Source organism: Nannobrachium achirus (genome assembly GCF_963921795.1).
Source record: "Nannobrachium achirus genome assembly, chromosome: 24".
NCBI classification, from domain to species: domain Eukaryota; kingdom Metazoa; phylum Chordata; class Actinopteri; order Myctophiformes; family Myctophidae; genus Nannobrachium; species Nannobrachium achirus.
Genome location: NC_137831.1, coordinates 11,162,626 through 11,179,154, shown reverse-complemented (window position 1 = coordinate 11,179,154; position 16,529 = coordinate 11,162,626). Strand labels below are relative to the sequence as shown.

Genomic DNA, 16,529 nt, shown 5'->3' with positions numbered 1-16,529 from the left:
AGTGTTATTCCGTTATGCTTGTCTGGGGGTTTCAGATGTTTCTTTGGGAACGTCGCTAAGCAATGATAATGGCATAAATGTTGATTTAAATGTAAATAGTTTTATGTCTGTTGTTCCACCACTCTTGGTGTTTTTCACAGTTCATGTTGAGTTAACGTCCATGGACCTGTTACGAGGATTCACTGTGTTATTTTGTGCTTTAACTATTGAAAAATAGCAGATATAAAAGCTGCCCTACAAGCTAAGCTTGCAGATCTGCTATTTTCTTTGAAGGTTTTTTGAAAAACCTATGTTTCTATGTCAGTGGTGCTCAAACCTTTTCATGTGAAGGACCCCCAACATTATAGGTCTCTCAAAAGGTTCCAGTTCGCTTAAAAAATATACATATTCAAAGATGTGCACACATTTTCACGAATAATAATAATGCATAATGAATGAAGAACATTCATGGGGGGCCCGCAGTGAATCCTTGTACCCACAGGGCCCAGAATTTGGTGCGACACCCCTGCTGGTGTTTTCAGGTGTGTGAAGAGCAGTGGTGGATAACGTTCTCATCACAAGTTCTTGAGTCCAAGTAATGCTCCTGTTCAAATATTACTGCACTACAAGTTGTTGCGTTCCAAGTACTGTACTATTTTTTTTTTTTTTTTTTATGCTTTAAATACTGTTCAAAAGTATTGGAAATGCTTTAAATAGCCTACTGTTCAAAAGCATTGGAAATACTTATTGGAAATACTGTTTAAAAGTATTGGAAATGCTTTAAATACTGTTCAAAAGTATTAGAAATGCTTTAAATACTGTTCAAAAGTATTGGAAATGCTTTAAATGCTGCTCAAAAGTATTGGAATTTTGAAAATGTTCCTCCAAAGTTTTAAAATGTTTATACAGATGTGGTTGATTGTGTACATCTATGTAATAAACAACCTTTTGTGTCTCTTTTTGTGTATCTTTGGAGATGAACGTTGATCAATGAAAATGTCCATAGCAGTATGTTAGGATCCGAGGGAGGTCATGGGCAGGTCAAGGCCCAGGCCATATTGGTATGAAAGTCAAGCCCTCCTAAAATGCCTGCACTAAGACTGCAACCGTAATGTCACATTATCACATCTCATCAATATTAAGCCCATATCTTGGAATGTCCATATATGGACATACTGTGTCAGTCTCATAGATCTGCTATTTTCAAAATATTTTTATACATTAAAATCTTTGAGAAATAACTAAGGACATTCTGCATAATGAGTAGCCTACTTTCTATATTCTGGTAGGCCTACTTCAAGTAAATTTTGATTGATACGTTTGTTTGTTTGTTTTCTTAAATATAGACTATCTCTGAATTAAAGTAAGATACTTTTACTTTATATGAAACTAGCTACATAATGTAGACCTATGCCTGTCATCTAGTCATCACCTTTACAGCAGAAGTAAATGTTTCTATTGTTCGGTTGTAATTTGATTCTATTAATATTTGCTCTGGAAGAGTTCAATCTAACCAACTCGTCTGCACATGGACGGAGTGTAAATTACCCTTAATAGGTCTATTAATAAAGTAAATTAATAATTCTGCAAGGTTTTGGTGTGTGTATTGGTATTTTATTTTGAAGCTTTCTTTTCGTCACGTTTTCTTTAATGCTTTTATTTTGAAGCCAGTGAAGGAAGTGATTGTTACACACAATTCCGGCGCGAATTCACAGACACCGGGGGGAAACAAACTAGTCAAAACAAAAGCACATCGTTGCTCTGAAATGAGGACGTCTATCAATCAATTGCTCATTTAATACCCAGCAAGAACAAGGTATGAAGGCAATTTATATATTATTGTGTTTTCACGATTCCGTGCAGTTAGTTACTTCCTTTGGAGGTGAGGCGGTGTTTGTCATGTAAACATTAACGTTTGCAGTAAGGTTTCATTTGCTCTGGTCCATTAGCGTTAGAAGCGGTTAGAAGGAGAAGCTTATGAGGCATAGAAGTTAACGCTATGGTGGACCAGAGGAGATTTCATGATTTCTGTCCTGGGTTTTATATTGGGATGCCAAAGGTTGTATTTAGTCACTTAGTTGGTTCAGTAAACATTTTTGACAATAAAATTGACATATGTATGGTAAATAGACTACTGTGGTGGCATATGTTATGACCTACATAACAGTATTTACCTACTACTGTATAGGCTACATATATATATGTGTGTGTGTGTGTGTGTGTGTGTGTGTGTGTGTGTGTGTGTTCTATATATAGCTCCATGCTATATATATTTCTTTTGCACTGTTTTTTCCCCCCTTTTTGTCCTGACTATCTACTGCATAGTACTGTGTTCTATCCGTCTGTCATTCAATGCTATATGAGACACTTCAATGGTTTCCTGTAAACCTAGTGCTTTTCTAGGATCTCCTTTTAGTTGACCTTGTACCAGTGAACTGTACCGTCATGAAACTTTACCTTTTTCTATGCAAACTTCTAATACAGTCTTCAATCAATCAAACCTTTCGTAGAATTGCTGCTGTTATGTATTGCTTGCTAGTTGAACCCATGGTTGAACCAAAGTTGTGTTTGTGACGGAGGCGGGGCTCCAGGGGGTGTGGTTTAGAGTGGTCAAAGATATGGGGTGTGTCCCGGTTAGAGGACACGGAAGGAACCAGACGTAGGGTGTCCCAGTTGAGGGTATTTATTATAGCCGTGGTCTGAAAATATAACAACATAAATGTGTCTTACTAATTATGTCAAACAATAAATTGCAATAAACAATCAGGACTGTACAGCTAAATAGTGACTGTAAACCAGAACAGCAATATACTGTACACTTATGGAAATAAAGACAGTAAATACAAATACTGTATACTAGTGCAAAGGACTGTGGTAATATGGAAACTGTATACTGTATAGCAAACAATAACGTACAATATTCACATTAATGTCCAAACAATTAGGTAGTATGCATAATATCTGTCAATGAAACCTAGGACTGTAGGCTGAGTAACAACAAACATTTGCTGGTAAAATAATATGACGTAAATTCACCTCAATATGGCAAACAAACAACTGAATTCTGTACATAGTACTGTGTATGAGGCTAAAGCTTGTAGATCTGCTACAAACAAACAGTAATGATTCGACATTTTACACATATCAAAACCAACGGTGCAATGACTAATAGTCCACAATAAACATACCTGTGTGCATCCACGCACAGCTAATAATAAAGGAAATGTAGCACACGGTGGAGAGAGAAAGAGTGTGACCAACTCCTGGCAGAGTCAAACTTGGAATGAACTAAACGCAATCAGGACAGGTGATATATATAACAACTGAAATGAGTAGCACCTGTGATGGTTTCAACACCATGAACATCAAAGTAAGAGTCAATGAGCACAATAAACATAGGTCAGCATGACATTGTGTCAATCAAGAGTCAGTAGCACAGTGTGGCCTTTCTAACATAGCCGCCCCCGAGTGTCTGTATGGACAGTCGAAGACCGATAGAAAGGCCACTACACTAGGTGAGCCGAGATCAGCCGCCCCATGTAGGGATCCCTTTGTTGTAAGCATAAGGTCCTTCCATGTGGAGTGATACTGGCTTTAGAGCATTGAGGATGGGTATCAACAGTGCAAGGTGTGATGCCTGGTATGGGGCTGCAGGCATAGGAGCATGGTGGTAGTGCACAGGTGCAGGACGTGGAGCTTGGTGTGCTAGAGATGGGGAGACATGTAGCCATGTAGGCGGGACCAGATGACCTGGGGTAGGTGGCACCGGAGGTCGCACCGAAGTCACTATTGGAGGAGGCTCTGGTGGCAGGTCCAATGCTGCTACTGGAGGTAATACTGGAGGTAGCGCCGATACTGTTACTGGAGATGGTGCACTATTGAAAGTGGTGCTGGAAGTAGAGCCAAGGCCACTAGTGGAGGTGGCACTGGAAGGGGAAACAGCAGTGCCAGAGACCAGGCCATGATCGCCGCTGGAGGTGTCACCAGCGACAAGTCCAAGGCTTGCTGCTGGAGGTGGCGCTGGTGGCACCGGAGGTAACGCCAAGGCCACAACTGGAGGTGGCACTGGTGGTATTGGAGGTAGTGCCACTGCTGCTTTTGGAGGTGGTGCTGGTGGTGGCAGCAAGGCTGCTGCTGGAGGTGGTGCTGGTGGTGGCACCGTAACTGCTACCAGAGGTTGGGCCTGCACCACTACTGGAGGTGGTGTCAGTTGTACCTTAAGAAGGGCCAAAACTGCTGGACATGACTTTGAAAGGGGTGCCACGATCACTACTGGAGGTGGCACTGGAGGAGGACCCGAGGTCGTTACTGGAGATGGCTGCAAGGCCCCTACTGGAGAGGGAGCCGCTGGTGGCAGTGGCAGGACAGCTGCTTGAGGAGCAGCCGGGGGTGAAGGAGCCAAAGGCGAAGCTACTTGAGGAACCACTGGCAGTTCTGGAGGCTGTCGTAGGGCCACTCCTGGAAGAGCCACTGATAGTGCTACTTGCAGTAGCTTGGCTGCTATGGGGAGAGCCACTTGTGTGGCTGGATGAGGATCCAGTTCTGCTGGAGGAGCTGGAGGCTGTGCAGGTGGCAGTGGCAAGACCACTGTGGGAGGAGCCACTGGTGGTACTGGATGAGGTGCCAGGGCTGTTACTGGATGCGGGGCCGGAGGCGATGGCAGGGTCGCTGCAGGAGCAACCAGCTGCACTGGAGATGACGGCAGGGCCACAGGATGGGCCACAGGATGCAGTGGATGGGCAACCGGCGGAGCCACGGGTGGCACCGGAGGCAATGGCTGGTCAACCGGGAAAGCCACTGGTAGAGCAGGAGGCAGTGGATGGGCCACTGGAGGGACGACATGTGGAGCAGGAGGCAGTGATGGAGTGACCACATGTGGAGCAGGAGGGAGTGACTGGGTCACTGGAGTAGTCCCAGGTTGCAGCGGAGGCAGTGATTGGGAAACTGTGGGAGTCACAGGTCGTGTAGGAGGCAGTGACTTGGAAACTGGGGGAGTCACATGTTGTGCAGGAGGCAGTGACTGGGAAACTGGGGGAGGAGCTGGAGGTGCCAGCAGGGCATCTGGGGCTCTGGCACCGTCTGGGTCCTCTGTGTTCTCTTTAATGCATGAAGTGATGAACCTGGCTATTTCAAGCTCATTCTCTCTTTGTGTTATCAGCCGCCTCCATTCCAGTTGTCGGGTTAACAACTCTCGACCTCTAAGGGCTTCCTCTTGCAACCATTGACTCTGTTTGGATTGGGCTTGGAATCGTTGACTTTCAATGTCGGCTTGATGTTCCACTTCAAGTTGTTGCTGCAACTGCTCAAGCTCCAGCTGTTTGACTCGCTCATCGAGCTGAGCTGTTTGTAGCGGTGAGAGTGTATTGGGAGGGAATCTGCCTACTGAGATTCGTGTATACCTGGAACTGGCGCTCCTCTGACTGTAGCCAGAACGCGTTGACATGGAGTGGTTGCTCTTTCTAGATGAGGTTCGGGAGTAGGGAACCGGCTGCGTGAGTTGGGTTTTTCCCTCGTGCGGGAGAGTTGCAACCATGCAGTCGGTCAGGTCCACCGCAAGGCGTGAGTCTTGGGAGGGGAGAGTTGACTGTGTGAGTTGGTGTTGTCCCTCGCGAGGGAGAGTTGCAACCGTGCAGTCTGCCAGGTACGCTGCAAAGCGGGAGTCATGGGAGGGGAGAGTTGACTGTGAGAGTTGGCGTTGTCCATCGCGATGGAGAGTTGCAACCTCATAGTCTGCCAGGTATGCTGGGAGGTGTCGTTCTCTCTGTGGAACACGTGGGCATACGGACTGGGACTGGGAAACTGGATCCGTGAGTTCCATATCTTGTGTGGTACTCTAAATCCGGCTCGAAGGACCATGTGACGGAGGCGGGGCTCCAGGGGGTGTGGTTTAGAGTGGTCAAAGATATGGGGTGTGTCCCGGTTAGAGGACACGGAAGGAACCAGACGTAGGGTGTCCCAGTTGAGGGTATTTATTATAGCCGTGGTCTGAAAATATAACAACATAAATGTGTCTTACTAATTATGTCAAACAATAAATTGCAATAAACAATCAGGACTGTACAGCTAAATAGTGACTGTAAACCAGAACAGCAATATACTGTACACTTATGGAAATAAAGACAGTAAATACAAATACTGTATACTAGTGCAAAGGACTGTGGTAATATGGAAACTGTATACTGTATAGCAAACAATAACGTACAATATTCACATTAATGTCCAAACAATTAGGTAGTATGCATAATATCTGTCAATGAAACCTAGGACTGTAGGCTGAGTAACAACAAACATTTGCTGGTAAAATAATATGACGTAAATTCACCTCAATATGGCAAACAAACAACTGAATTCTGTACATAGTACTGTGTATGAGGCTAAAGCTTGTAGATCTGCTACAAACAAACAGTAATGATTCGACATTTTACACATATCAAAACCAACGGTGCAATGACTAATAGTCCACAATAAACATACCTGTGTGCATCCACGCACAGCTAATAATAAAGGAAATGTAGCACACGGTGGAGAGAGAAAGAGTGTGACCAACTCCTGGCAGAGTCAAACTTGGAATGAACTAAACGCAATCAGGACAGGTGATATATATAACAACTGAAATGAGTAGCACCTGTGATGGTTTCAACACCATGAACATCAAAGTAAGAGTCAATGAGCACAATAAACATAGGTCAGCATGACATTGTGTCAATCAAGAGTCAGTAGCACAGTGTGGCCTTTCTAACAGTGTTCTTTTCCCCCCCCTCATTAGGTGACAGACGAATGCTGTCAGAATGAGTCTAGAAGCAAAGGTGAGGCACTGAACAATTTATATTAGTTGTAGGCTAAACTTATTCAGTATCAACATGTTAGCTTGGTTTTTGTAAGAGATGAAGATGCTATTGTAACGTGACACATCATGTTGATGATTGAATAAATAAGTATACATTCATTCTTTGGGAGGATTCAGGAAGAGCGGGCTTAGTTGTTTCTTTCCTTTTTTCTAAATTTAAAACATACAGATAATTTGGAAAGTGGTCTATAAAGTAGAATAAGCCTATATACATGATTTGAACGTGCACAATTATCAGACCCACATTTACCCTTCAATGTAGTTTATGCACTACATGAATGGCTATCCACAGGTTTTGTAGCAATTTTTTACAACTGTTTACCTTACGTCAGATGTTCAAATCATCATTACTCCAGTCCAGATTCTTACATTTTGGTAATATTGAGGACCACATTGTGTAGAATAGATGCCCACTCCTCCTCCAGTTGGTTGATTAGTATTTATTAGCCTATATAGCTGGCATTATTGTAAGGTAACAGTGATGATCCACAGATAGTGATCATTTTATATCCCCCCCTCGCTGTTTCTCTGTCCATTACAGAACTTTGATGACCTGAGGGTTCATTTCTCTGACACGGAGTGGAAAAAGCTGAAGGAGGTTGAGAAGATAATCTACCTGAACCAAAAGAGCAACCACCTGTTTAAGCTCTCCCTAGGTAATGTAATACGCAACATGCTAACACAGAAAGACATCCATCCATCTAATGAGAATAATGACAGACAGCATTTAAAACATACAAGATATTGTATGTTTTAAATTATGTTTAGAATCCATACACGACGATGTCATGTGGTTGTAGATAAACAGTCGGGAGCGTGTCGCTGTTACTACACTCATCTTTTCGACACCCGACTCTAACCCTCACCCTAACCTTTACCTCCGTGGAGTGAGTCGCTAACCCTCCGGTCGAAATGATGGGCGTTCGCAAAAGCGAGATTTCCCCAAAACAGTCGCCATTTATTATTAATTTATAATACAATAAAATATTTGTGTAACACTAGGGTAAAAAAGGAGTTAACTGTGACAGTTTATAATAGATTCAAACAATTTCTCTGCAATGGAAAATGCTACCTGTAACTTTAACTCTTGGTGACTGAAATAATCTGTATCGAATCGCTTTGCAATGCAAATAATTGATGGTATGGAAACTAAGTATTTGTGCCTTATATTTAGCAATTTTAAGGGGGAAAATGAAAAAGAGGGTTCTAATTACTATTCCATTTCATCTAGTTACTCTTGGTCTATTGATACATGTGTGTAATCGCTGTGTTCATGTCAAGGTGCAGGTTTGTCCCTGTGTTGTAATATAATGTCCATGTATTTGCTAAAGAATTAATGTTTTTTATATCCATAACTAGTATCTATCTATCTATCATCAGGTCTGAAGTCTAAAACTCCACACTTTATGAAGACAGACGATGATGAGGAGGATGATCAGCCAAGTGATGAAGATGAGATCAAACCTAGAGGTAGTGTTGACTCAACTGTTAAACTATTTACTACTGACCCATTTCGACCTGAGGCCCAGTCTGAATCCTAGCATTTTTCTCATAAAATCTTAAGTCGCTATCGCAACATCTAAAATGACACGGATGCAGTCCCACGTTGAAGGAGCCAATGACTGGGTATGGTATAAAGTTCACTCACTGCTCTGCTTGTGTCACAGAAAAATATACACACACACACACACTGTTCAAAAACAAGTTTTAAAACATTTTATTCACGTGAAAATGTGTCACTCATCTTTAATACAAGCCTGGCAAAAATGAGGTCATCGGGCTATCGGCCAAACTGATACTTTAAACATTGCATCCGGACAATCATTTATAGATTGCGCATCCCTGAATCTTAAAAATTACATCATATTTTATGTTCTCTCTCTCTCTGTGTGTGTGTGTGTGTGTGTGTGTGTGTGTGTGTGTGTGTGTGTGTGTGTGTGTGTGTGTGTGTGTGTGTGTGTGTGTGTGTGTGTGTGTGTGTGTGTGTGTGTGTGTGTGTGTGTGTGTGTGTGTGTGCTTCAGCTAGAGGGGTACGGAAGAAAACATACGAGGCTAACCCTGACCTTCTGACAAGCCTCCGAAAACGGAGCAGTGCTGTCGTCTACACGGAACCAAAGTACGAGTTCATCTGTAAGTGATCCTTATTCTCCTTCATTGTTTGCATCCACCTGACATCCTCTCTGTTCACAACTTAATTTACTTCAATCTTTCTTCCTCCGTCTTTCTTCTGTCCCTGCCTAGAATTATTGAATGCTTTAACCAGTGAAAAATAGCAGATTTACAAGCTCACAGCGCGGCACTGCGAGCTTGTAGATCTGCTATTTTGGAAAAAGACGTGAAAATGTGTGCAAATCTTTGAATATATGTATTTTCAAAGCGAAAGTCTGTAACTCAAATTTTGCTTCTGGGGGAGAAGGTTTGAGAACCACTGACATAGTAGTCTCTCAAGAACAGACTAACTGAGCTCCAGTTAAGTGAAAAGGACCTTGCTTTTCTTTGACGATGGCTAGCCAGACTGCTGACATAGAAACATAGGTTTTTCAAAAAATCTTAGAAGGATTCAAAAGACACTTATAGAATTATGCAGATCTACAAGCTTGCAGCGCGGCACTCTGTGCTGCACCGTGAGCTTGTAGATCTGCTATTTTTCAATAGTTAAAGCATAAAATAATGATACACAATAATGTGTACCCGTTCTAAATGGGTTAATTTACTTCAATCTTTCTTCCTCCGTCTTTCTTCTTTCCCTGTTAACACCCATCTTAACCACATCATTGTTCCTCTCTACAGCAGTGGTTCTCAACCTTTTCAGGCCGCGACCCCCAAAATAATCATATTTTATCTGGGGACCCACCCCCCACCCTACGAGCACTGTCTATTTGTATAACACGTTTCTATTGTGAAAATAGAAATAGCAGATCTACATGCTCACAACGCCTCGCAACGCAATTCGTTGTGAGCATTTAGATCGCCTATTTTCACATTTTCTGCCTCTAATATTTGACAATTTGGCCGATGTTTAACTTGTCATTTTAGAGGTATTAAAAAGTCCTTGAATTGTCACTTAAGAAATGTGCATAAACCCTCTCTACATTTAAACCTTATGTTGGTTTGTTTACTGTTGAGAGAGAAAACAACGTTGACCATTAGGTTAATCATCTGGGGACCCCCCAAAATAGTAGTTAAAACGTATGTCTGTGTTATTCCACCACTCTCGAGGCTTTCTTCATTGCCACAAATGTTATGGGTTGAATCAATCCCCCTTTTTTCTCATACTTTCATTTCATGATTGACTACCTAGGACCCAAATGGAAACAAGAATGCAAGGACCCTTTCTTTTTTAGACCAAGTGTTTTGACTCTACTCCTGTGCTGTTCTACATTTCTGTCTAATGACATGTTCAATCAATCAAAAGACGAACGGAAAAAAAAGAAACCTGGGTCAAAGAAGAAGAAGAAGAAGAAGAGAAGAAAGCAGGAAGACAGTGAAGACAGTGAAGACAGTGACGACAAGAACTATAAACCTCAAAGCTATGGTATTTCAACACTATTACATACTACAGTACTTAATAGTGTTCCTGGAGTTGTACTCATCTAGAGATAGGGTTCACTTTACTATTACAACTTACTATTAACCCATTTAGATGTGGGGCCCATTCTAAAACACCTTCTAAATGTGACATATAATGCTATATACATAGAATGACATATGCTTTGTGTATGGATACACACACATACACACACACTGTGTGTGTGTGTGTGTGTGTGTGTGTGTGTGTGTGCGTGTGCGTGTGTGTGTGTGTGTTCGTTCATGTGTGTGTGTGTGTGTGTGTGTGTGTGTGTGTGTGTGTGTGTGTGTGTGTGTGTTTATATGTGTTTGTGTGTTCGTTCCAGGGTATAAAGCAGCAGCGTCTACCATTAGCAAAAGTCTCAGAAATCGGACCAATGTTGTCAGCTACAAAGATCCAAGTAAGTACCAGAGGATGACCACTACTACTCTTAGTGATTCTCAAGTAGTGCCCGCCCAGGAATCTGCAGAGAAAAGTAGAACAAGCCTGATTCTGCGGAGAGCACTTATTGATTCTGCGGTTTGATAGATAGTTAAAAAAGAAATCGCAGATTCCTTTGGGGGGAACTCTGATTCTGTTCTGTATTTGTCTCATCTTTCCCCTCCATCTCTGTTGCTGATCTTTCACTGTGTAGATTTAGAATGTTTTAGTTGTACTGTACATCATATGCTTTGTGATACTTACTCAACTGTGTGTGTGTGTGTGTGTGTGTGTGTGTGTGTGTGTGTGTGTGTGTGTGTGTGTGTGTGTGTGTGTGTGTGTGTGTGTGTGTGTGTGTGTGATTTATTAGTATGTGAGAACCAGGGGTCTCCTGAGGTCATAAAAGAGGAGGAGAGTGAAGATGAAGATGAGTGGATCCCTTCTGACAAGGAGTCTGGTATTCCAACACTATTACTATTGTACTTAAAGATGGGGTGCCATTATTTTCCCCTCTATAAAAGATGATTATCTGCTATTATGATTATACTAGGAGGAAGACTTTTTCCAAAAAAGTGTACAGAAAGAGTTAAAAATATGTTTTTATGTGGCCACATCCACCAGTTCATTGGTATGCGTGGTTGTCATGGTGGGTGGTGACCCAGCTGAAGTTAGCCACACCCACGTGTGTTGGGTGAATGGTAATTAGGGGAGGGGTTGATTCTATGATGTAATAAGTATGGGTGTTTTTGGAACGGCACGTCTGACCCAGCAGGTGGCATCCTCCAGTTAAAAACCCAAATAAAAAGAGAATGCATAATTGCTCATAACAACCACACCAGGGGGTCTAATGAAGTACTGTCAACCTCCTAGACACATGAAAACCAGAAAAAGTACAACATTTGGCACCACCTCTTTAAAGGACAACTTTGTTTTTTTACAACAAGGGTTCATATTTTAGATAGTCATTGGAGAAGAGAAAAGATGAAAATGTTTTCATTTTCTTCTTTCTATCGTTTTAGTGATTTTAACGATTTAGATTTCCATGCATGCCCCCAGTGTTGGGGGCATGCATGCAAGTGGCTAAATACAGTATGTATTTTTAGACACAATAAGCCCATTCCCAAGATGCACCGCAATCTTTCATGGGCAGATGTGACTTATGGTGGGGCCGGTGTAATTAGTAACAAAGAAATGTGACGGCTTATTGTGTCTAAAAAGACATACTTAGCCACTTGTACGCATGCCCCCACCCACTGAAATCAAAATACTAAAATTGCTAAAACAGAAAGAAGTAAATGAAAACATTTTAACACTAATCTTTTCTTTTCTGTGAAAAAAAGTTGTTCTTTAAAGGAGTAGTTCATCCCCAAAATTACTTATTTTCTATCAATTACAAACTCATGAAGCAATGTTTTAGTTGTACTGTAGAAAGGAGGAGGCTCGCACACCGTCTTATGCTCCCGTAGAGAGAATTTATTGGCAATAAATTATCTTTACGGGAGCTTAAAGGTGATACACCATGCATTTAAAAAGTATTTATGTCATATTGTTTATGTCCCGAAAACTTTGGCTTGAACTGCGCCAAAATGTTTTCGGCAGCAAATCTGGATAGCCTGTTTTGAGAACCCGTGGGATACTTTTAACCTTCGCCTTCTCAAAACCAGAGAAAGACACAACGGTCAGAAATGTGACTTTGTGAGGATAGAAGGTGCTAGTGGGACCCCAATTTTTTAATTTTTTTTTTAAATAGGAAAAGTGACATTTCATGGTGTATCACCTTTAAGACGGTGTGCGAGCCTCCTCCTTTCTACTCTGTATGTTCTTTTGCTCAGCACCCGGAAAGTTTTTGTAAGATGTGCGTGCTCATTTGACACGTGTGTGTGTGTGTGTGTGTGTGTGTGTTGCGTTATTTTTTTAGTTGACTGTGAGAACCATGGAGCTTCAGACTTCATAGAAGACGGTCCAACAATACCTGCTGCAGCAGACGCAACAGGAACCACCGCGGAAGTTTGTTCCCCTCGTGTTGTTCTGAAACGCTTGTCTGGGGACCGCCTTAGTAACTTAGTAAGTAAGTGATGTTTCTTTGGAACGTCGCTAAGCAGTGATAATGTAATTAATTAATAGGGCTGGGACTTTAACTGATTAATTGCGATTAATTAATTTCAGAAAATTAACGTGATTCAAAAATGTACGCATTTTAATCACACTTAGTTTTTGCACCACAGCAACCTTCAGTTTCGGGCATACTGATCATAGCGATGCACCAACCAAGAAGAGACAAGTAGCCGATCAGAGCTTGGCCCAGTGGAGGCGAAGTTTTGATTTAAAAAACTCACTCGTTGATTCTCTCGTACAACAAAATGTGTTTTACTTGAAAAGAAAATGCTTCCCAGGTCAAATATCGATGTGCGATTAATTAATCACAGAGCCTGTAATTAATTAGATAAAAAATTGTAATCGCATCCCAGCCCTAGAAATTAATTAATTTGTTTGTTAAGTCTGGCACGTTTCAGTTTTTGGAGTTAACTATAGTTAACTGGATGGTTAGATGGTTTAAAATTGTGTACATCTCAGGGGAGATTTTATAAATCCTTAAAACTTAAAATACTATAATTTAGGAGTACAGTTTTGTTTTTGGCTTTTTTTGTTTTTGTCTTGCAGCATATTAACTGAAGGTGTTTTAAATATTATTTTTATTTATTTTGTGAAGGATAGGCAAACAACAAACAAAGCATTGGGCTTCCACCTATTCCTTTTTTTTGGTCATGATTTGAATTTCGTATTCTTTCTTTTGTTAACACAGACCAAATCAAATTGTTAATTCATTCAAATGCAAATAGTTATCTGTCAGTGTTCCACCACTCATAAGGACTTTTTCATTGGCACAGATGTTATGGATTGAATTAACATTCATGTTGAGTTAACATCCTTGGACTGAAACTAAGCCTGGTGCTTATATTAGTTTTGTTTTTTAAACCAAATGTCTGAAAGCAAATATCCCCCGGGTCATTTTGACCCGGGGGATATTTGCTTTCAGATGTGTGAAGAGCAGTGGTAGGCAGCGTTCTCAACACCAGTTCTTGAGTCAAAGCGAAGATGCTCCTGTTTCAAATATTACTCCACTGCAAGTAGTTGCTTTTAAAAAATACTGAACTATTTAAAATATAATGCTTAAACACTGTTGAAAAGTATTGTAATTCTTCCTCAAAAGTTTTCAGATTTGTCTATTGTGGTTGATTTTGTACATCTATTTAATAAAACATTATTTGTCTTTGTTCGTGTGTCTTTGATGATGAATGCTGAACAACATTTTCAGCCTTATTGTCAGGCCTGGAATTTTGCCATTTTAGGGGCATGGCCACATGGCCTTTGGGGTTGTAAATTTTTTGAGGGCACAAAGGCCAAATGCCCGGGCAGGAAGGCCATCAAATAAAACAAGATTTGAGTCCATTGAAATCATTTGTTGAAGTGTTAGGGATGATAACCTCATCTGCAGTGAAATACGGTAGATACATTATGGTATTTACAATCTGATCCATGCTCAGCCCTGCACCAATCAAAGTCACTGGATCAGTTTAAAGGAGTAGTTCACCCCCAAAATGATTATTTTTTTCTATTGATTAGTCACGCCATGGAGACTAGAGTTCAATAATATCTTTAGTTTTTTGTCACATTCCTAAGACAAAAATTTGATTTGAGTAAATTTACCCCCATTGATTCCGGATGGAGACCCGTTTCGAAACGGGTCCCCATTATTATCACATTTTTGTCTTAGGAATGTGACAAAAAACTAAAAATATTATTGAACTCTAGTCTCCATGGCATGACTAATCAATAGAAAAAAATCCTTTTGGGGGTGAACTACTCCTTTAAAGATGGGGACTCGTGGGAGTTAAGATGTCAGAACCTCAACATAAAAGACAAGTGTACATGACAAGAAAGAGACTAGCTGGTGTCTACTGTCTACATATTGACAAGAAAGAGACAGCGGAGAAAGTGGTACAGTCAGCTGGGGCATTAAGGCCACTGTGGCCTCAGGTCAAACTGAGGGAGAACGGTGGCCATGGCCTCCATGAAATTCCTGCCCTGCTTATTGTCATAACAGGTTTACAAAAGAAAGACTACACCACACATACAGAAACTGAAAAAAGGGTTCTCTATTTGGATGTGAATTGTGAAGAATAAGTACCAAAATAGTGTCTAAATCATATGGCCTACTAATGTGTGTTTTGATTGGTATCGACATCTGTGGGACATAAACGTTGGTGATTTCCTGTAGGCCTCTCTGACTGTGTTGCAATGGTAGTTTTAAACAAAATATTTCCCCCCAACCATGGATCATTTGGCTGGGGAACCCTCCAAGAAGACCCCTGGATGTCCCTGGACCACTTGGTATGGGTCACATGACGGGAGAGATGGTTTGGTTGGGATGGGATATAATCACTGTGACGTGCTGTTCTCAACATCACCACATGAGGGCGCCATTATACGGTGCTTCATTCTTTATTTTTTAAATTACCGGTAAGCACAGTTAACAATACCACAATATCAAAATACTCTGTTGCAAGTAAAGGGCCTATATTTGCTATTTGAGTAAAAGTGCAAAGGTATTGGCATCGAAATGTAGGCCTACTACTTATAGGCTAGTAGCCTACCGAAGTAAAATATAGCCCTACTAATTCTTTCCAAAGTAGCAGATCTACAAGCTTGGAGAATGCAGATGGACTCTTTGCGCAACTCTAATAAATAGGGCTTAATTTCATGTTTTGTAATAATCTATTATTCGAACTGTAGGCCTACTTTTATTCTGGAGAAGAAAAAGAATAATGATTTTTGAAAATGTTTTGAAACAACACAACTTGTTGAGAGCTTGTAGATCGGCTATTTTCACTATTAAAATGTAATTTCTAATAGATCTTTGTTTGAAAATGTATACAATTATTCAATTTCTATCAAATGAAATTATAACATTTCAAAACGTTTTCCTTCTTTTGAAATATGTAGGCCCTACTTTATTTTTTGAAAATGGGATTAATTTTACTTGACTCGTGGTGCTGCGGCCCACAAATGGGTCGCGAGCCACTGTTTGGGAAGCAGTCCGCTGTAGTGGAATAGCCTGGCCAAGTTTCTTTCACACACTGCGTTTTGGGATTACCGCCGCCAGGGGGTGGTATTGTGCGGTCTGTTTTTTACCAGGCTAGTGTAGAGTGGTCCTCCTCCACCATCTGCTCCACGCGCCCTAGCAACTGCAGCATCAGCGTGGCGCTACGTCACCAGCACGTACCCCGACGTTCCACCTCTCTCTCTCTCTCTCTCTCTCTCTCTCTCTCTCTCTCTCTCTCTCTCTCGCTCTCTCTCTCTCTCTCTCTCTCTCTCTCTCTGCAGCAGCACCACCACCATCATCGCCACCTTTCTTCTTTCACACCTCCTTGCTTTTTCTTTTCTTCCTTTCCTTGTTTTTCCTTCTCTATCTCTCTATCTCCAGATGCATTTCCAGTTCGACTGAACACATAGGCCTATAAAACCAGCCAGTCCATATCGTTTGTTTTTGCTTTTTTTTATCATCAGCTTTTCCCATTGTTGTTTTGGGTTTTGGTCGTGCAAGAAGCGTGTGCCACATCAGCAACAACAGCAGCAGCAGCAGCAGAAAAAAAGCATCCATCATCAGCAGGCTGCAACGCCCATCAGCACCGCAAGCATCAGACCTGCTGGTCC

The 16,529-nt window shown here is 41.4% G+C and overlaps 1 protein-coding gene across 1 annotated transcript; it reads left to right on the top strand.

The window, feature by feature from the left end:
* The first annotated feature begins 1,680 nt into the window (after positions 1 to 1,680).
* Positions 1,681 to 13,789, top strand: LOC308280589 (uncharacterized protein). Its single transcript, XM_080720919.1, has 9 exons — positions 1,681 to 1,795; positions 6,746 to 6,785; positions 7,368 to 7,482; positions 8,207 to 8,296; positions 8,849 to 8,956; positions 10,242 to 10,361; positions 10,720 to 10,794; positions 11,185 to 11,271; positions 12,733 to 13,789. Exons 2-9 carry the CDS (start codon positions 6,768 to 6,770, stop codon positions 12,888 to 12,890), a joined length of 771 nt encoding a protein of 256 aa, XP_080577045.1. The 5' UTR covers positions 1,681 to 1,795; positions 6,746 to 6,767; the 3' UTR covers positions 12,891 to 13,789.
* The last annotated feature ends 2,740 nt before the right edge of the window (positions 13,790 to 16,529 follow it).

What these genes read in the sequence shown, in the direction of transcription:
- LOC308280589 (XM_080720919.1), top strand. An exon ending in TGTCAGCTACAAAGATCCAA is followed by an intron (nt 10,795 to 11,184) that starts GTAAGTACCAGA and finishes GTGATTTATTAG; the next exon opens with TATGTGAGAACCAGGGGTCT. An exon ending in CCCTTCTGACAAGGAGTCTG is followed by an intron (nt 11,272 to 12,732) that starts GTATTCCAACAC and finishes TTATTTTTTTAG; the next exon opens with TTGACTGTGAGAACCATGGA.